This window comes from Quercus robur, chromosome 6 (genome assembly GCF_932294415.1).
Source record: "Quercus robur chromosome 6, dhQueRobu3.1, whole genome shotgun sequence".
Classification (NCBI taxonomy): domain Eukaryota; kingdom Viridiplantae; phylum Streptophyta; class Magnoliopsida; order Fagales; family Fagaceae; genus Quercus; species Quercus robur.
The window spans coordinates 40595049-40618015 of NC_065539.1; the positions used below are offsets into that span (position 1 = coordinate 40595049).

Here is a 22967-nt window from a genome sequence, read left to right on the forward strand (position 1 = left end):
GTTTTTCCTCCGACACTGACACGCCCACAGAGAAAAACAAACTAAAGGAACACAATTAATTAATCAAGCAGCTTTCTTGTTCACGTACCCACATGGTGCATGTCACCAATACGCTACAAATCTTGAACTATTCTGCCGTGGTTCTTGACGAGAAAGACCACGGCAATCACGAAGAATAATCAATCGTGCAACAACACGATGATTGGTAATTTTGGGTGACTCTGTTTGGTTTTGTTAACGACAAGGAAAAGAAGAGAGAAAGAGTGAGATTTTGGAGTCTTCGACGTGGGTCTTGTACGATTTGGACAACAGCAAAGGGGTTGATCATTGATCAGTTCGAGGTTCAATAGTTCGAAACCATATTCACTCACCCAAACAGCATGAAAAAATAGTTTATATGTTTTCTGTGCGTGTTGTGTGTGAGAGTTACGAGAAGTACAAAAGTGAGTTCGGGAGCGAGATATATTATATATGTAAAGGGATTGGGACTAGAGTGCACTGATGGGTGATTTTGTGTTAACCTGCGCACCCTTTTACCCCAAGTTTTCACGGTTTTTTTTTTTTTTTTTTTTTTTTTTTTTGTGTGTGTGTGTGTGTGTGTAAATCCCATTAAACTAAGGATTGGATTAATACCAAATTGGTTTAAAAAATTTTACAACCAACTAATTTGGTCCTTCAGAGTAAAAAGAAAAATGACTAAAGAGCCTAATAGTGTTTATTGTTTAAGGGCCAAATTGAATTTAAACCTTAATGACTAAATTGAACAGTTTTAAAATATCCTGAATTTAATTAACATTAACTCAAAAAGGTAAATAGAATTTTCCCTTTGTTTTTTAGCAGGCTGCGCACATTAGCGGAGAACATGTGCTGGTCACGTGATCAGTGTGTTTGGGAATTTTCCGCAAAGTCAAAGAGGATCGATTGTGCCAAGTGGGATGTGGGATCTAAAATCAAGAACTTGGGATAGTGTGGATCCCACACCCACAATGTTCATGACTGCTGTGCATTGACGGCTCTGATTTTGTCTCACTTGAGATGTGTTTGTTTGTGTGTTAATTGTTGGGTGGTTTTATGTGCAGGTGAAAGTGCAGAGAGAGATTGTGAACTGAAATGAAGATGGGTAGCCCTCCTGGCCCATGCAGTTTGCGTGTGTCTCTGTGCATATGTTTTGAGTGAGTACTGTGAGAGTGAAAATCGTATCTTTATGGTCAAAGATATGTGTGTGTACTTTGTGAATCTCGGCCGTCTATGTGATGTGCCACTTCATGAACAGTCTACATCTGACACACACACACATGAAATTGGAATTGTAATTTGTATTGTATCATTGTATGTAACAAAGAGAAAAGAAAATGCAGAAAAATAACAAAGTTTCCGGGATTTCCAAAGCGATACCCGGATTCAATCTGAGTTATTAAGGAGAGGATTTGCGGGGGGACAACTATCCCTTATATTTTTGTATTTATTATTGCCAGGGATCACAATAAAACTTTTGAAAACTCAATCACACATAGTTGAAGAATCTCAACTGATACTTTTAGTTTTAGGTGTTTCAAACAAACAAAGGCTTATAGGTTGAAGTCTTCCTACACTTATTATAACTATCAAATTATAAAAATAAAAAAAAAATCAAAAATAAATAATCAAAAATAAATTAAGAGAGCATTTGGATTGCGTTGAAAACCAGCGCGTTTACGTTTTTCAGCTTTTTTTTTTTTTTTTTTTTTTTCACGCGTTTTTTAGCTTTTTGAGTGCTGCAGTTACTGTTCATGTACTGTTCAATGAACAGTAATCGCAAATTTTGACTTTTCCCATTTGTTTCAGCCAATCACAGCACATCGTGTACTGTTCACGGACCCACAAATTTCACTTTTCAACAACTTTTTCATTAAAAATGGGTCCCACGATACTATTCACACATTTAAAAATTATTTTGCTACAGTGTTTTTCAGTTTTCAGTTTTCAGCTGTATCCAAACGGACCCTAAGAGAGATTGTAAACTCTGTCATCTCTACCAAGAGTTTATAACTTAACTGGGTCTTTTTAGGGTCTCCAATAAAAATATTTAAAGTTTAAATCTTCATTTTCAACTATCGAATTAGCAACCAAAAAAAAAAAAAACTCTGTAATCTCCTATTAAATTTAGGTAATGCAAATCTTACATTATTAATACAATATAAATTAAGAATTTTCCTTTTAACTTAATGTTATAATTGCATAACATTTGTTCACATAACATTTTTTCTTATGTGCACGAAATAGAGCATGTGGAGAATGAAAACGAATCAAAACTGATTAACAAACTCACAGTATACAGCTACACATGTCTAATACTTAAACTCTTAGATACAAGATCAAGATGGTACTAACAGAACTTGTAGCTCGAGTTTACTGAACCAATACGACAGTCATTTATTAGTGTAGCATGGTATAAACGGCATGTTGTATGGTATATGTCCATTTGAATGACTGGTTAAATACCATATTTTCTCGAATAGTGATAGTTATATGTTGTTTGTATGGGACACACAATACCACGTCAACTAAAATGGTGTTTTCAATTGTCAAAAGCACGATTTCACTATTGTGAAATTATAATTGAAATTGTGTTCTCAAAATATTTTTTCAAAAGAAGTGTGTAACAATAATTAACTTAGTGTGTGTTTGGATCCACTGAAGCTGCGTTTCACGTTTACGTTTCAGCTTTTTTTTTTTTTTTTTTTGGCACGCTAAAACGTTACTGTTCATCACTGTTATGAACAGTAGCCGCAACTTTTGACCGTGAACAGTATATATGTGCACTGTTCACGGACCCACAAATTACACTTTTTAGCAACTTTTTCATTAAAAATGGGTCCCACGGTACTATTCACACATTTAAAAATTATTTTGCTACAGTGTTTTCAGTTTTCAGTTTTCAGTTTCAGCAAAATAAGTTCTATCCAAACAGACCCTTAATTTCTATATCTTGTAGCATCTATGTGTTGTTGAGCAATGAAGAAAGTGTTGAGAAGAACATGAAATGTGCAAATTAAACCAGCCTGTATCTTGTGTAAAGCAGCTTGATTATCACAAAATAAGGGCATTGCTTGAGGATGTGATACTTCAAGATCATGGAACAATGAAACTATGCCCACACAATATTAATCCAAATAATTTAATCTAATTCACACAATTTGGGGTATCACAATCTCCTCCTCATGCCCTCAAACTACATGGCATTACTAGGTTTGCACTAATACCATTTGTAACGATGATAAAAGCATTCGTCATATCTATGCCTAAACCCCCAAAAGGACTGGTCGAGTTACAATTGGAGCTCCTCATCATCACTTATAAATCTAAGATTCACCTAGTAAATGCTCAATATGAGACTCAACACGTGCCCATATAGCACACACACTAAAACAATCAAATCCACATAATTTGGGGTATCACATTGGAATCTATAGCCTTGTACTCTGCCGTAGTTGACGATTGTGACACAGTTTATAGCTTCTTTGTTGTCCAAGAGACCAAGGATTCACCAATGAATACACAGTAGTCTATTAAAGACCTTCCAGTATCAAGACAAAGTACCCAATCTAAATTTGTAAAGGCCTTTAAATGTAAGGATGAAAAGGATGGGAAGAATAGCCCCTAATCTAGACATTCCTTCAACTATGTAGCACCCGAGGAAGATGAGGGACTCTTGGTTATCCATAAATTGGCATAATTTATGAACACTATAACTCAAATCAGGTTTAGTCAGGATAAGGTTAATTAACCTACCAATTAATCTACTATATAGGGGAGGAACCTTAAGAAGCTCACCATCGTCACTTGTAAGATTTAAGTTTTGTTCCATGAGATTTCACAGATTTAGACCCAAGCAATCCAGTGTTTGAAAGTAGTTCTAGTGTATACTTGCATTGACCTAGTGATATTCCTTAATTTGGAGAACCTAGTTACTTCAAGGGCCAAGGTCCATGAGTTTGAATTGGTCACACAAATATGTTTTGAAACGATTAACAACAGGTAAGTCATTACTAGTTATTAAAATGTCATCCACAATCCACATAAACTAGAACAATGATTAATGATGTACCTTGAGACCTTGTGAATAATAAGTGATTAGCACTAGATTGAACAAATCCTTGGTTTAAGATAGTAGATGAAAATTTATAAATCATTGTTTGCTAGCTTGCTTCAAGCCGTACAATGATTTATTCAATTTACTCACCTTAATATGCTCCCTTTTGCTGCCAAATCCAGGTGGAAGCTTCATGCTTCCTCATGGAGAAAGGCATTATTAACATCATGTTAGATTAGATGCCAATGATTAATAGCAGATACTGCAAGGAGACACCATTGTGCAAATTTGGCTACTGGGGAAAAGGTTTCAAAGAAAACAAGCTTTATAAACCCATTGACAACCAATGGGCTGCTTTCCAACAGGTAAAGAAGTGAGATTCCAAGTATTATTTGCTTCCAAGGCTGCTACTATTTTAGTAGTTGTGTCATCTCTCCAATGAGAATGTTGATGTCTAGTGAGAGAATTAAGGTTCAACATTGGAAGGGAGCAATGCTGAAGGCGTTGTGCTTGGAAGACAATTTAGAATAAGATAAAGTATGTGAGAGAGGATAGGGCTAACCTGGAAGAGGACTAGCAACAGGAAGAGAGACTAGATCAGGTGCAGTAGAATTGGAAGCTAGATTACAATGGTAATCATGAAGATTTTGAGGTTTGTGTACCTTGACAGACCTTATAATTAAGTGGATGTGTGAAGTATGATCCACTATACAAGATGGAATTGGGGAAGGAGAAGTAAGATATATATTCTACCAGAGCAAGACCAAGAGACTAAGAAGAATCTGCATGGTCAAGATCATGTGAAATAGAAGGAATAGAAGTAGGATCCAGAACTAGTTGAGGAAGAACAAGTGGAGCTGTAGAGGAGGATTCTGAGAAAACAGAAGGAAATAAGTGTTCAGAAGGAAAGATTGTATCAGAGGGTGCAGGCTGAGTAAGGTTGACATTGTAAGGTTGGCAAGGAAAAATGGATTCGTGAAAACCACTACTTTGGAAATGAAAATAGTTTTAGAGCGAAGGTCAAGGAATACACACGGCTTTGCTCTAGGATCAAATTTGGACATATTGTGAGGGAGTGTAGAGACAAAACATAAGCAACCAAACACCTTAAGATGACTATAGGAAGTAGGTGTATGATATAACATTTCATAAGGACTCTTGTTACCTAAAATAGGACAAGCAACCTATTAATCAAATAGTCAGCAGTCAAAACACAATCACTCCAATAGAGCAAGGATATATTAGATTGAAATTTGAGAGCTCTTGCCGCTGTTAAGATATGTTGTTGCTTTCTTTTAACAACATAGTTTTCCTATGGTGTAGAAACACAACTAAACTGATGAATAGTACCTTTTGAAACAAATCTCTTTTTCATCGAAAATTAATGAGCATGATACGATCTAGTACATTTTATTTTAGCATCAAATTGGGTCTCAAGTTAAAAATTTTACAAAGATTATGGCCATTAGAAAATTTTACCCTTACTAACCAACTGATTCAGTTGCTTAATTGTTTGGTGTTTCTCATAAGAACTTGAGATGGAATCATCTCTCCCCCACTTATTGTAAGAAGAGAAAAAAAACCTGATTTTGAATCACCCCTCTCCCTCTACCACTTATCCAAGAAACATGCATCGGAATGGTTTTCTTTTTTTTTGGGTTAATGTTTTCTAACCCACCAGACTTGACTCCATCAAACCCCAAAGTTTATTACCTTATAAATAAATAAATAAATAAATATATATATATATATATATATATATATATAGATTTAAGCTTTGATTGCTAAATATTAGCTCCAATACCATATTAAATATGCTAAACTAAATGCGAAAGCACAAGCATAAAATACAGTAACATAAAAACATGATAATTACGTGGTTCAGTGCTACATTTTTATTATATAAAAGTGAATTGCAATTCCCTAAGCTAGGCCCTAAATTAACTATATATTAATTATAGTTAATAAACTTTTAATATAAGTAAGAGATTTGACTTGCCCACAAAATATAATTAAACTTGGTATATTACATTGGCTAATATATCTCTAACATTTATTTTGTTAGTATTTTATTATTATTTGATTGTCAAAGAACCCAGTTAACAACAAAGATTGGTGGCTAAAAGACACTCACTGAGATTGAAACTAAGCAACAAAGGAAAGACGGTTTGGTTGTGTGTAGAAGCCTATGCATATATGAACGTGCATCCAAGTGGCAGGTCACTGTCAGGCTCATGCATGGTTCGGTGAGGATGAAACTCTTGCGGTTGCATATAGCAGCTTTCACGCTAACAAGAAATAATTCATGTCTTTGCACTAAAATTATATAATTTTTATATATAGAAGATATAAAAATGAAAATAAAAATAAAGCAGAAAAAAATTGAGACCAGACATCATAGCAAGGATCATGCAATTATCATAATGACCCATACATCAAAATAAAAATAATTGAGTATCATCCTAATCTCTAACCTTTTTTTTTTTTTATTCGAGGAAAATCCTCCTCTCTAACCTTAAAAATATACATTAATTTCGTTCCAAAATGATATATGAGATTTTTTTTATTGTATGGCTCCACCTTTATTTTTTTGTGCATAATAATGAGAAAAATATATAAAATAAATGATATTGAAATAATTTCTTAATGAATCTAAAAATAAGATATCTTATGTATTACATTTTTTTTTTTGAGAAAGTTATGTATTGCATATATGTATGATCTTTCACAATATATGTGTGTGTATATACATATATGTCATATATATATATATATATATATATATAAATGTCCTATATATAACTGTGAGGTCCACATATTTTAAAAGGAAGAATGAATACAATTGATTCATAAAAAAATAAATAAGAGAGAGAGAGAGAGAGAGATAATTATTGGAACCAAAGGCTAAATATTTTACAAGAAATCTCTAACCAATCTTCCCACAAAAGATCTTTTCTTAACATCAAGTATTTTAGCTTGCTAGCCTTTTAGTTGAGATAAAGTGTATTTAGGCTATGTTTGTTTCAGTTGAAAAACATATATGGAAAATATTTTACACCAAATAAGATGTTTGGGTGGACTGGAAAATACGATCAAACTAAAATCATTTTCTGTTAGGGGGGGTGGGAGTGTAAATTGTTTTACAGTTTTAGTTTACCTTCAACCATTTTACACCTCACTCCCCACCCAAACCAAGATGATGATGGTCATATTTGCCAGATTATACATATTTTCCAGTAACTATTTTACGTGCAAACCAAACACTAGAAATTATTTTTCAACATATTTTCTAGAACACAACCAAACAAAATTATTTTTCTTTCCAAAAAATATTTTCACCTAAAAAAATTTTACACTCCGAAAATACTCTATATAGAGCCAAACACGGCCTTAACCTTGATTGGAATATAGGAATTGAGATTGTGAGCGACAAACTAAGAATGAATTAAAAAAAGAAGAAGAATTATCATACACATCAACATTAATTTTAACATCAATTTGTTTACCAATTTTGAAAAAATAATAATAATAATTCCTTTGTGGCTATGCTTTTTCCAAAATTAATTAGACCCATAAACATTTTACAAAGTAAAGGAAAGAGGAAATTTTTTACTTCATTATCACTAGTTTCATGTATTTGCCAGATTATACATATTTTCCAGTAACTATTTTACGTGCAAACCAAACACTAAAAATTATTTTTCAACATATTTTCTAGAACACAACCAAACAAAAATATTTTCTTTCCAAAAAATATTTTCACCTGAAAAAATTTCACACTCAGAAAATACTCTATATAGAGCCAAACACGGCCTTAACCTTGATTGGAATATAGGAATTGAGATTGTAAGCGACAAACTAAGAATGAATTAAAAAAAGAAAAAAAGAAGAAGAAGAATTATCATACACATCAACATTAATTTTAACATCAATTTGTTTACCAATTTTGAAAAAATAATAATAATAATTCCTTTGTGGCTATGCTTCTTCCAAAATTAATTAGACCCATAAACATTTCACAAAGTAAAGGAAAGAGGAAATTTTTTACTTCATTATCACTAGTTTCATGTTTCTCTGCTATGTTTGTTTTTGCTAAAATTCAATAAGAGAGAAACAGAGAAGGGAGTACCTGATGTTGAATCAAACCCTAGATCAATATGTCACAATGCTCCGTCCCTCTCTCTTTTTTTTGTGTTTGGTCTTCATGCATCTTTAACTCTTTGTTCTTCTTCTTTCGCCCTTAAAAAAAGGTTTAAGTAAGCTACGTGAGTATACGTTTTTTTTATCTTAATGAAATGATACGTGTAAATTGCACGCTATGTATGATATTCTAGTGACTAATATGAAAAGTAATTTACTCCTACATATTAATTTTTTTTCTCATAGATAATGACAATAACTTCACTTTACTTTCAACCAAGCTAGCCTGTAACCCTTATATATGCAACGACGCATTTAAGAATATTCACTTAAATATATATCAAACCTTCTTACCTAAGTTTAATACTACCAATTCATGTTAAGTAAATCTTTTATTAGAATATGCAAATTTTTCATTCTTGATTGTTGTATTTTAAAGCCCATTTGGCTCTATAATTTCGTGGGCAAATAGACAATTCTAAATGATAACGTGGAAAAGTTGACACTTGGCTTTGATTTTTAAAAAGGTTAAAAAGTGCGTTTTTAAATTTCAACTCAAGAAATGCTTTTTCGAACTGTCAGTTTAAAATGATTTTTTTTTTCACTGCAGTTTTTCGCAAACTTTACTAACCCTCAAATGTGTTTTTTTTTTTTTTTTAAATGCGTTTTTAGTCTCTACATTTTGGGTCGATTTTTAATTTAGTTTTTAAATTGATTTTATTCTTAAGTTAGTTCCTGATTTCAGAACATCATTTTTATTTTGGTCCCTGTCATCAACTCAATAATAGAAAAATCAAACCCCTAGACGGAATGCACTGTTTGCTAACATAGCTAATAAAATAATAAAAAATTATATTTAACATTTTTAAATGCCACGTCAGTATATAAATTAATAAAAAAAGCTAACTCAAATTTTTTTTTTAAGTAAATTAAAATTTTAAAAAAAAAAACCTTAAATCAAATTTAAACTTAAATCATTTCTTAAAAAATAAAAAATCATTATCTTTTTAATTCTTTTTGTTTTTGTTTTTATTTTTCTTTAACCTCATCAGCTTTAAAAAAATCCCTACACTCAAAGACTAATCTCAAGTTCTCTCACTCTCTTCACGCTACATGGATAGATCTCTCTCTAACTCACTCTCTTTCTTTTCCTCTCTTACTGCTGGTGGTGGTGGTGGAGTCATCCCACGATGAGGAGTTGAAGGAGTGGTGGTGGACGGATCGAGTTGTCGTAGACGGACTAGACCTCAATCTGCATTGGAGGGAGCTGATTCAGTTGGAGGTTAGTGGAAGAGAGAGATTGTAGATTTGGATTAGCCTCAGTCTGCGTGGCCTTCATCACAAGCACAATAGCAACAAAAATAAGTCTCAAATCATAATGGTTCAAGTATGAGAGCTGGTGTTTTGCTTACCCAAATGAAAATATTTAAAGCTCTCTTTCTCAGATCAAAATCTCCCTCTCTCTCTCTTTCAGCTTTCTAAAGCTCTAAAACTCTAAAGTCTCTCTCTCAAATCGTAGATCTGGGAAAATCTCTAAAGCTCTCTCCCGGATCAATAGTTGTGAAGTGGTGGTTGGTTCGGTGGTGGGTGAGGGTGGATCGTTGGATAGGTTTGTTGTTGGCGTGGGTTGTAGTGGCTTGATGGACTGATCGGTGACAATGGTAGTGATTTGTGGTTTGATCTATTCATGTGGGTTTCAAATTGCAGGATTAGTTGGTTGGTTGGTTAGAGGTTGGGTCTGTTGTTGGTTTGGGCTTCGGATTGCAAGGTATTTTCTGCGTTTCGAGGAGGCGATTGACCAAAAATGCAGAGCACAACAATGTGGGTTGGGGTTGGGTTTCGAGTTGTTGCTGTGTTTATTTTAAATTTCTGGGTTTGTTTTTTTTCATTTGGATTTGATGATTTTTCTGGGTTTATGGGTTTGATTTGTTGGAGGATAGGGAATTTAAATGAATTTTTGCATGTTTATTTGCTAAGAAAATGTAATAACAGAAAAGAAAATATTGATTATTTTAATTTTCTAGGCAACTTTCATGTTCTTTGTAGAACATGTTACTTTGTTCTTCCGAAAATAATGAAAAGAAAATAAGAAAATAGTTTAATACTCTTTTTAATTAGATTGTATTTTATTTTATTTTATTTATTTTTTGTTTGTTTGTTTTTTTATATTTTTTACAATTAAAATTAAATTTGAGAAATTAAAATTTTTTTACTTTTATTTTTAATTAATTTATATGCTTATGTGGCATTTTAAAAAAATTTTAAAGACCACATCAGCTCTATAATTAACCACATCAGCATCTAACATGCCAACAATGCGCTCTGTCTGTCACGTTTGATTTTTCTGTTATTGAGTTAACAGCAGAAACCAAAATAAAAACAATTTTCTGAAATCAGGGACTGATCTAAGAGTGAAATCAATTTATGAGCCAAATCAAGCATCAGCCCAAAATGTAAGGACCAAAAGTGCATTTTTGCACTTTTCTATAATCATGTTTCAAGATGCACGTTTTGATTTTGATTTTGATTTTTTTCAAAATACACATTTTTAAACAACTAACCCATTTTTAATCAACTTAGATTGAACAACTAAATGTATTTTTTTTTTACCTATTTATATATTTAATTTTTATTTCTTAATGTAATTTTTCAGGATAAATTACACCAATACCCTCAAGATATATAGCAAAATTAGACTTGCTATACCCAATTTTCAAAAAATGACATTACTTATCCAAATAATTATCAAAATAATTGATACTCCGCTCCCTTAACCTCCCTCTTGACTAAACAATATTAAGAGTCAACACGAAATATCCCTTTTTTGAGAAATATTCTCAACAAAAAATAGGAAAGATATTTTTTTAAATGTATTTTTAATTTTTATAAATTAAAAATAAAAGAAAAAGAAAAAGTGGTTGCCAAACAATCCCCAAAAAACCAGTAGAGTCAAACTTCCTATAGCTTTTTGTCTTTACCATCCATTTCTTTTTTATGGCTGGCTCCTAGGTTAGGAATATGATTCTCTCCAATGACAACAACTTTCACTAAAAATATTAACATAATTACATATTGTGAAAATTTAACTGTTGGATTACATATTCTTATATTCTTAATATGCAGGTCAAATTTCGTGTCAAATGGATCTTATTTACTATTTGATCCATAAACTTATTTTTTTATGCATAATTTTAGACTATAAAAACTCGAAATTTAAATATTTAATTGATGACATAGATATTGATTTTTGATCTTTTGGAAATTTTGCAAGTAAAATAATATTGAGTGAAGATATAGTCATTGACCACAGTTAAGTTTGTAGTCAAACATTATCCTTTAAAAAACGGTCACTAAGATTGACTATACCTAGTGGTTTTTAGGAAAGCACCGCTATAGGCTAGGTGTATAACAAGGGTTACTAAAAAGTGCTGCAATAAGTGACCTATAGCGGGGATTTTAAAAACTGCTTGGGAAAAAACATCGATATAACCTGTGTTTTTTGTAGTGACTTCATGATCCAAGTTTTATTTTTTGGATCAACATTGTATAGACAGACTGACATATTATTTAAAATTTTAAATGACTTCTTAAGTTTTTAGTTTTACACCTTTAAATATGTAAAATCTATCTCAACCATGAAATGGAGGAAATTAACAAGATTAAAAATGGAGAGATCCTTCTCATTAAAATCAAAAGAAAGTTCAAAAATTGAAGCTCTTTATATTATTTTTTTTCAATAGAGATCCAAGCCCTTCACGATCAAAATCTTCTCTTTTGACAATTCGGAAACAAAAAAGGTAAAATCGGTTAGCATCTGACGAGGAAATTAGAGCATAGTGATAATTCTTCTCTTTTCAATGCCGCAGCTCCCATTGGAACTCATAGATTTCAGCACAAAAATCGAAGAATCCCCTTATCTTCAAGGCGAAGCAAAATGAATGTTCATCAATTATTGTCTAACTTGGGGATTTCTTGGCTGGCCTCGACGATATGTTGGATTCTTGGTGGTGAAACGATGGTGTATAGGAGTTTTTGGGAGAAGGATTTTAGCTGCTTCTCGTTGTTGGGTGTTGTTTAATTAATTAAATTATTAATTATTAGTTTTCTTTAAAAAAAAATGTTGTGTCGTTGCATTAGTTGAATTAGTTATAAGGAATGTGATATTATAATTGAGAAGGAGGATACATGTATCCAATACATGATAAATTTTCTAATGATGAGAAGTGGTGCTAACTCTAAGCCGTAGGCCCCTTAGGACTAAGGCCCCTACCTAAAAAATTTATAAAAAGATCCCAAGGCTCCCTATTGAAGAAAAAAAAATCCCTAAATTTATACCCAAAGAAAAGTTGTAGGATGATAATTAAGATTTCTTAAGAGAAAAAAATATTAATAAGTTTTGCATTCTTTCTCTCATCTCCAAAAAGGCTCCCAAAATATTAGCATTAGAAATCCAGCCCAATTGAAACCCCTAAATTACCACCACATACCCTTGGTATAGTGGTCACTCCACAAATATAAATGCTTGTAGGGTGTATGGGGCAAGAGTCGGGGTTCAAGTCTCCAGGAGGAAGTTTTACACACATATACACTTAGATTAGGCTAGAGTAGAAATTCTATCTTGTATCAAAAAAAAAAAAAACCCTAAATTGTTTCACCAATAGAAAATTGTTATTAGTGTGTTAATTAAATGGATTAGTTATTTAGTTACTACCAACTGCAAAATAGATGATAAAAAAAAAAACATCATTTAGATTCTCCAAATACTTGAACCTCTTACTTCCACCATCAAATCTCCCTAGTTGGTTGTACGCATCCTTTAGATTCTCCAAATACTTATTTAGTTACACCTGTATACAACTAGTTAGAACTTTGTGTATATGGACGAGCGCAATAAAAACACACGCACACGCAAAGTATCTAGAAACTAGAAGGTGTCAATGTTGAGAAATGATGTGATGGTGGTAGTGATAATGGTGGTTGTGGTGATGGAGGTAGAAGTGATGGTGTCGGAGGTAAAGGTGGTGATGGTAGGATTTTCATCTATGCTTGGAATAATGGTACTCCTACCATGTTCTTATTGAAAAAGTCTACGGCCACATCATCAAAACACTTCCAAAACTTCAATACAGACTTCATCATACCCATGATAATATATTATCGTTTTTATCCTTCTCAGCCACATCCTTTTCTGCTCAAACAAACTTACGATTTCTATCCTCAATTGAATTACTTAGTTTGCTCCAATTTCTTATATGACTTCTGATGGTGTCATAAAAAACATCCAACTCCATAACTCGTCCATATGTCTCGTCCAAGGAAAGACAAGCTATGACAAACCACAGGCGAAGTGATCGTTCCAAGCATCCTGGCTAACCTCGTCCGTCTTCGGACGGACGAGATCCCATGGGAATCTTACCCATCATCATTCGGGCGAAGGGCAAGCCGTCCAAGATGATCTCGTTCGTCTTTAATAAAAGATGGACGAGTTCATCATGGAACGGCCCATCCCACCTAGGTAATTTCCATAGCGGTTATGGAAGTTACCCCCAATTCTCCGGACTCCTCGACATTGGGAACGGTTATTAAATTATTAACCGTTCTCCACACACTATATAAGAATTCTCTGATGAAGGGTAAGGGATTCAGTCAATTTTATTTAAAGAAAATACTCCTTCCTTACAGAGAGAAAAAAGTAAGTAACTTCATCATCAGAGGACTTTTGGCCGGTCTCCACCGGTCTCCTCTGATCCAGTGTTCTTGTTTTATAGGAAATAGCCCAAAGATCATCATCGTTCGAGACTCGTCAACCTACTGATATTCAAGGAACTATCAACTTCCATTAAACAGTTTATCAAAATAACTCTTCCACCTTTCTTTAATCTCTTCTTCCTTTAATAATACCCTATTCATCCTTAATGCACTTGACGCATCTCAAGTATCTTATTTTCATTTCCCTTGTCTTAGAAAGTACAATTTTTTTCTTCCATCCTTCATCCCTTGCTTGCTACATAAAGCCTCATATCTAACCTCACATAGAGCTTCTTTTCTTTCATTTTATTTTTTATTTTTGTAACACCTCACACACAGCCTTTTTTGTTTCCATTTGTTTCCATCTATGCTGCTTTATAATTTTTAAGAGCAATATTATCTCTACATCTAAGTAGGCCTCTATAGCTTTTTCTTTTTATCCATCACTTTGAACCTCTTCTACCACCAAATCTCCTTAGTTGGTCATACACATCCTTTAGATTCTTCAAATACTTATTTAGTGTAATTGTATACAACTTGTTTAGAACTATATGCAGGAGCATAATTAAAAATTAAAAATTAAAAATTATTGAAAAAAAAAACGCACGCACACACACACACACATCATATCATATCATATGTATAAGTTTCTTTCTAATAAGTAAAAAGTTAACAAATTTGAATTATTTTTAGCTAGACAAAAAAATGACATTGGAAAGCAAAATCTTTCAAACTCTCTATTCTTCTAATTTAGATATAAAATTAGATATATTATTGGGTTTTCTGTGGTTCATGTATATTAGACTCCTCATATTTTATATTGAATTAACTCAGTAAAAAAATTAAAAATTAGACAAGACACATGACACAAAATTAGACTCCAAGTAAAAATCTAATTGAATTTTTCTTAGACTTTATATGTATATATATAGTCATTCTATAACTCTCTTTAATCTAACTACTATTTGATCCTTTTCATTCAACAACCAAATCTCAATAGTACACATGCAAGTTCACTGCATTCTCAATCACCCCCACCCTCCACCTCCCCCCACTCTTCTTCCATGCCCTAAATTTTTTTCACCTTTTAAATTATGTTAATCAACTCTTCAACCCAAGTTTGCCAAGAATCTTATAACTCAACTTATTAGAACCTTATAGAGTTTCTAACGAAAACGAGTTGAAATCCTCCTCACTCCCAATTATCAAAAAATGTTATTCAACGCAGGTTAATCGACAGAAATTCAGACTTTGCAGGAGGATATCAGTGGTTATTTGCACGTGTTTACAAATGAAAAATAACGTTTCTATGATTCAAGACAGTAAAATCTATAATCGAAATTGCGCAGAGATAATAAATGATGAAACTGATTAACAAAATGCCGTAACAAAAAGCGATTAATAAATGTGATTGAAAAATGTCATAATTGTGGGTATAGGCTGTCAATATGGCACACAGTTCCTATTATACAATTCTGCTTAAAAGATGCTACACACCTGACAGTAGCTGAGCTTCCGCCTTTACATATATTAGAGGCAATAAAATGAATTGATATGAGTTGGTGCCTCAAACCAACATCTAGTTGACAATTTAGTGAACTCATGTTCCCTTGGGATTAAAACACTGGTGCCATATGCAATCCTGGTCGATACATTCCAACAGAAAGAGAGAGGAACCAAATTTATTATGCTGCACATGATAGTAGGTGCCATAAGGTTCAAGCTTGGAAGTCCTTTCCAGCAACAATATTTGGTGCATGAGCGTGAATTCAAGATCCAACCAATCCCTTGTAGCGTGCATAAGAAATAATCAGTGTAAAGAGAAAGGCACAGATTGCTCCTGAGACAATGATCACCTGCCAGCCCAAACGGGAAGATAATTCAATGTTTTAAGAGAATTTCATCCAGAAACCTACAGCCAAATTTACCAGCAGAAATAACTTCTTACCCATTTAAACATGTAACCATAATTGTTATTCCAGGTATATGGGATATTCATTCCAAATATTCCGGCAACTAAAGAATAGATGGATAAACAAACGGTTCCTGAACTTAGAAAGAGCTCCAACTGCAGCCATTGAGCAGAAGATAATGTAAAAAACTAAAACTAAAACTAAAACATTCCAGGATTTGGAAATATCATCAGGAAAAGAAAAAAATGCACTAATATAGGTAATACACAACACAGGAAGATTGGAGCACCTGAATCAGCTGATTTCGATGATTGTCAAGCTGCGAAAACAAAGTTTTATTCAGATCACACAATATTGATATGCAACCCAGGAATCTGGCACAACAAATTTAGAGAATAGGTTACCTGAATATTGATGTAATCTTCCGTATCATCAATGTATTCTCGAAGCTGCAGAAGTTCAAGATAGCAATTAGAAAAGCATAATATGTGACAGAAAGAGTGTGTATAAATCTTATCAAACATCAAAAGATTTAGCTACTTTTTACAAAACCTAACATATTGCACGAGAAGCAGAATTGAAAGTTAGTATAAAGGAATCGTGCATGTGGAAGAATAAAGCAACACAGCTCAATAAAAGGTGCCTCATTTTGGCTTATCATGATTATTAAGCCTGCCTTTCCCAAAGGGGTGAGGTTATTCCATTCTAGTATTTGCTGACAACTTCCAGGGTATGCAAATGACATTTAGCACCAGAGTTTCTGTAAATGTTAAACAGAAACCAGTCTATTGTGTACAAAGAAATATACTTTAACTCCCAAAGAAAACAGCATCCATACTGAGACTGGAAATGGTTATGAAACCCACGACCAAATTTTTAACCTGGTAATACAGGCCCATCAGGCCATTGCATGGTGCTTCAATTTTCTAATCAGGTTTATGAAAAGCTCTTCCCCCCATTGCTTTTCTTTTCAGTTTTCTAAATTCAAGAAGCTAACAAACTACAAAGAAATAATAGTGGATATCAGAAAGTAAAAATCTTTATATATATCTAGTTTGCATACCAAATTGAACCAGTGGCATGAAATGTTCTTTGGACAACCTAATACATGAACTATGAAGATTTGGATTACATTAAGATCAAGGAAATTTAAATGATATAATCTTACCCTTTTCATAACAGCTAACAGTTTTTTTTTTTTTTTTTAATAATTTGATAGTTACAATGGGGGATAGGGGATTGAACCTGGGACATTTCTGTTGGAAACATAGTTGAGCTACAAGGCTCTTGGCCATAGCAGCATAAAATTTTCTTTTTTCACTAAAATATGAATCTTCTTCTACACTCTCATGGAAGCAAGCATAATTTAGCAAATAATTAAACAAAGAGAGAGAGAGAGAGAGAGAGAGAGAGCAGAGGGGTGGGGGGGTGGCTATTCAACCTTAAATTAAAAGAAACCTGAAAATAATTCTCCCTCTTTGCATATAAGAACCAAAACACAATGATAAGAAACTTTCAAGTGAAAATATCATTAAATATAAGAGAAACAGATTTTTAAGTAAAAAAATAATAAGTCTCATAATCTACAAAAACCCATATAGTACTAAAGTTGGTTTAGCCAAACTTCAATTTGATCAAGATACACCAGAAAACCTAGTCCCAAAAAGAAAAAAGTCAAAATCCATCCAACTCTGCTCTCCACTAGTCCAGTTCAAAAATTACTCCTCACCAGTCACCAATTGCTAGCATCAGCCCTACATGATCTTTTACAAGCATCACGTGTCTAAAGTTTGCTTTTACCAGTGAAATATGCATGCACATGATCAGTCATATTGATAAGTACGAACCATAAAATAAAAGATAAAGAAATAATATCCAAAATAGCACGTACTGTGGTTAATTTGTTCAATGTGCCATCAATTTGCATAAAGTAAGCCTGCAAAATAAATTACTACACATTTCAGACTTCACTGCAGATAAAACATGACAAATGAGAAGTAAATCAATGTTATAACCTCCAGTAACATTTCAAGCTCCTCCACGTCATTCTCATCCCCACGAACTGTTACCACACTTGCTCTACTCGCTCTGGATATCTTTGAGCCAATAGTAGGGGAGGCAGCAAACCAATTGGCAGCGCCAGAGCCACTAACTGGTGAAGACGTACCAGCCAACTTTCTTGACAAGTAGAGGTCAGCCATATCATCATCATCATCAAGTAGTTGTTCAAGTTCATCTCTAACCTGCAATTTAGTTATCAGAAGTGGATAAAACTATGATTTTAAGGAATTAAAGGAAAGGTAAACATATTTCTGTCATTGTAACCTGGTCAAGTAACTTATTATCAAATCCACATCACAAATTCAGAGTGGCAGTGGTCCATATAGTTTCCTATTGGATTACACAGTTTACACTTATATGTAACATGATCTAGTGGGGATGATACTGCTTACGAAAACAGAAGAAAAGGCAGAACTGCAAATACATTTCTCAGCCAACGACTTGCACTGATGTGGCATAGCACACTTAGAGCAATAAATGCTATCTGTCAAAGTTTTGAGATTTCTTTTATCATCAGTAGATTGTTTGATCCATTTCCATTTTCCTAAAACCATATAATCGAGACAATCAACTGTAACCTAGATGGTGCATAACATGAAGTCAACAGATTTGTTGCTCCAAATTTTCATATAGATATCATATCAGCTCCAAATTTTTGCTGACCCAAACCTATATGGCCAGTTACGCGCAGAATCCAAAGCCATAACTATGTACACCGCATTCTATAGATCAAGTTACAGGTGACAACCTTGTCAAATCTATAAAATTCACTTTCTATTGTGTGAGCTAATTACAGATCCTTCTTCTAAGTAATATTGTGGAAGAGGAACTTCTCTTATTTTCTGGAATAGATAGAAATTTTTTAATGGTGGATAACCCAGACTTCATTTTTTTGGCTTCGTTGCAATTAGATTGTTTAAAATAATGATTGAAATGCAAACCAATAAAAACTAAATAGAAGGGCCCTAGCTCAAACAGCACCTCCTCCCTCCATAAGGAAGGGTGGAGGATGATGCTATGGGTTCAAAACCCATTGGGTGCATGTGTAAACTTACCTATCAAAAAAAAAAATTCGTCAAAATCCCCCATGACTGTTTGTTAATTATTATCTAAACCCAAATGTGTATATTAAGTTATTAACCATATTTACAGATATCTTTTTTCCCATAAAATAAAGAAATTTATAATGAAAATTTAAATGTTAAGACGTAAATTTGTTAAAATAGAAAGGCTAAAATATTGTTTTCGTTCCTAAAATTTGCATGAATTTCATTTTTTGTCCCTAAACTATTGAAAATGTTAAACTTATCAATCTTCAAATTTCATCCAAGCTATTGAAAAAAGTCCATTTTTCATCCCTAAACTATTAACAAAATGTCTTTAAAAAAGTTTTGGGAGGAAAAAAGAATTTTCTAAAGTTTAGGGACAAAAAGCAAAATTCATGCCAACTTTAGCAATGGAGACAATATTTTAGCCAAATAAAAAATCTATACATTAGTTTTGATCAGTATACTTCAAAATAGGATTCCCCCCCCCCCCCCCCCCCTAAAAGCACAAAAATTGGGAGAACAAAAGCTATGTTTCAACTAAAGAAAATATTAGGAATCCAGCCATCACACACACAAAAAAAGGAGCAAAATTTAGTAGGTTAGTCAACAATGTTTCTTACATATAATGTTCATAATGCATATCATAAAATTTTCTAACAGGATAAAACACTAATGGTCTGTTTGTCTAGCCCTAAAATGCCAGCTTATTTCACTACCAGCTTTTGTAGAGTTTTTTAAAGCATCACGTTTTAAAGGTACAGCTTTACTTCAAAAAAAATTATATTTGCAACAAAATTAGCCAAACAAGCTCATCAAACACACACACTAAAAAGAACGGGTTTGATAACAAAAATTTTCTTTTGGTAAGCAGAAATACATCCTTTCTCACATCACAACAAAAGTGCATACCTTTTGAACTCGAGCAGTTAACCTTGTCATTGCACTCTTCAATTTACGAACCCTATCCAAGTTACGGCTACTAATCTGTCAAGAATAATTGTTCAGAAAAGATTGACAATAATGAAACACTACAAGAGGCTGAACAGCATTACAAGTGTGCAAAGCAGGAAAGAGTGATGAAGAATAAAAGAGCCCAAAGAGCCAAGGAGGTCGGATGTATATAGCATTAAAATGAATCCAAAATTAAAAAATAATAAATAAATAAATAAAGGAATACAATAAAAAAAGTGCACTCCCAAAAATTTTTAATCTAACATGAAGGATCATGAACTGTCCAGTGCCATGAGTCAGTACAACACCCTTAATAATTCTCCCCTTGAACTCCTACTAAACATCCAAAAGTAGACAATAAGTCTTATAAGCATATATAAGCAGTCTACCTGTTTCCTTAACTAAACCACTAACCGAGAGTCTTTTCCTTTTTTTTTTTTTTTTTTGGGTGAGGTAGTTGGAAGTGGGGGCAACTACAAAAAACAGCAAGACAATGGACCAGTTAAAGAAAGAGGAAACACATAAGCAATCACCTTAGATGTAAGCTCATCTAATGCAGGATAAGCATCAGTCTCCAATTCTGTTGTGCGTGCAGCAAGGAAACTACAAATAGCTTCCAACGCTACCTCCAGGGCCCGGAATTCAAATGGAGACTCTACATTGCATAATTTAGATCATTCATATAACAAGAAATAAAAAAGGACCGACAAGGTTCATTCTAATATTGAGAAAATACACTAGATGAAAAATAATGCACATTTCCAAAACAGCAATAACAGTCTGAACTCTTCACTAATCAAGATTGTTTTGATTCAATTTTTAACCATTAAATTAATATTGCTTACCATCTTCTTCACCAGCATCAACGTCATGTTGGCCCCCTGGGTACTCTTTCCCATCACCTAGACCTTGAGGAATGGCATTTGCAGGAGGCAATCGCCTTTGAAGCTCCTCAACAACAGGGATAACATTTTCATCTGATGGATCCCGAAGCAATACCTATCATTCAATAAAATTAACGATCACAAATTGCAAAAACAACTCAAACTCACAGTTGTTTTCTAATTATTGAGTTAATTGTTAAATAAACATCAATCAACCAATAAATCTTGACTCAGAGGCACTCTTGATCCACCAAAAGTCAATCTTTAGTCATCCAAAACACCAGAAAAGTACAAATTTTTTAATCCCCACCATTTGCTTAGTGAGAGGGGGAAAAATATGCATCTAAAAATTATAATTTTCAGGTCATTGCTTTTTCTTTTCTTTTTTCACTTCTCTTCATTTTTTTTTTTTTTTTTGTCTACTTCTTAAGCTTATCATCAAATTGGGGAATAATGATCTCTAGTGTGCTCCTAAGGTCAAGTTTGACCTTTCTATCAAGGCATACAATTCACATGTGCATTTTTTTAGGGCTGCACCTGACGAAAAAGCTGATAAATTTTTTTTTTTTTTTAATTTTTATAATTACAATAGGATTTGAAACCTATAACATCCGCTCCATGATGATAAACACTGGTAAGCATTTTCCCTTATTCAAGGACAATATACTTTACTAGTTGAAGCCACAGTGGATAAAGTATGATTAACCCATCACTTTTTGATAATCAAACACCAAAGCTATAATAAACAAAATGAAAGTGATGAAATTGAAACTGGGTTTTTCTTCAAATTTCTTTTTTCTTTTTTTAACAAACAAAAAATCTCAGACCTTGAAACAAAAGCTGAAGAAGTCAACGGGACTTGATAGTTGAGTTGAGTGAAGTGAAGTAAAGTACTAAAAAACCCACAATCTCTATTTTTGAACATAACTAAAACTGTCTCCTATTTAAAAAAAAGACAAAAGAGAGAGAAGACAAACCTCTTCAGCAGTGATAATTGCCTTGATATGCTGAACACCCAGATATTGAAACCAAAAAAAAAACCATCAGTATGAAACGAAAGCAATGAAAAAAAAAAAAAAAAAAAAAAAAAAGGAGTAAAGTGACCTCTAAGTTGAGAACGATGGCTTTGTCACGACCAAGAATGGTGGAAGGGTAAGACAACAAGGGATCGAGAATACGGAGATCACGTGCGTGGATGTGAACGCGGTGCATTATAGCGTACTTGTCCACATCTAGATTGGTCCCTTCTCCTCTGGAGTCTAACAGTATCCAACTCCTCGCAGACTGGTTTTTCTTCTTCAAATTCACATTCACATTCGCACTCGCGCTTATCATGGCTGCACCGGCACCCGGGTCCGCTGGCACCACGTACCCGTCTCGCCCCATCTCTATTTACCATATCCCAACCCCACCCACCACTTCACGCCCACAACCAAAAATAAATCAACTCTACTTCTCTCTCTTTCTCATACCCAATTCTCTCTCACTCTATTCAAATCAAATTTGTTGATTTGGCGGCTGAGAGAGAGAGAGAAAATTTTGGGTTTTTATATTGGAGGGATTGGCATGAATGATTTCAGAGTTTTTGTTGTTGATTGAAGATGAGTAGAGTGGTTTGAAGTTATAACAATTTTTTTGTGTTTTGCTCCTTTCTTTCATTGGGGGGTGTGCGTGTGGGCGGTGGTGGGTTTCGGAGAGTTTGGGGAAAGGGAAGGCATTAAATGGGGATGGCTGTTTTCGAGTGTGGGCTGGTCTACCTTTCTTATCAACTGCCTTTATATAATACCCTTTTTTTTTTTTTTTTTAGCAGGCCTTTGAGAAAAGTTAAAATTTTTAGCTTATTTGTGCAAAATTTATTTCATCTTTTGATATTATTTATAAATTTCACTATACTATTAAGTTAATTTTTACTTTATTTATAGTACTTTTAGTAAAAAATTTTCAATTCAAGTTAAATAAACTATTCTAAAACAGACACTTAGAGCATCAGCAGTGGGCTTGCTATATGCCAAATGTAAGGTACATTTGGCATTTAGGCCCAAAAACTTCTCAGCAAAGGGAAGGCCAAATTGGAAAAGGCCAAATTTTTTTGAGATATAGCTACAGTACCATCTTAAATGTAAGATAGTACAGTAGCGGAATGGGATAA

At 33.4% G+C, this 22967-nt stretch overlaps 1 protein-coding gene across 1 annotated transcript; it reads right to left on the bottom strand.

Moving 5' to 3' along the window:
* Window positions 1-15345: 15345 nt before the first annotated feature.
* LOC126688748 (magnesium transporter MRS2-I-like) lies at window positions 15346-22559 on the bottom strand. Its single transcript, XM_050383556.1, has 11 exons — window positions 21923-22559; window positions 21796-21825; window positions 20780-20933; window positions 20468-20589; window positions 19893-19967; window positions 17889-18116; window positions 17765-17809; window positions 16278-16322; window positions 16163-16192; window positions 15909-16028; window positions 15346-15816 (listed from the first exon to the last, which is right to left on the bottom strand). The coding sequence occupies exons 1-11, from the start codon at window positions 22202-22204 to the stop codon at window positions 15730-15732; spliced, it is 1218 nt and encodes a 405-aa protein (XP_050239513.1). The 5' UTR covers window positions 22205-22559; the 3' UTR covers window positions 15346-15729.
* Window positions 22560-22967: the final 408 nt, after the last annotated feature.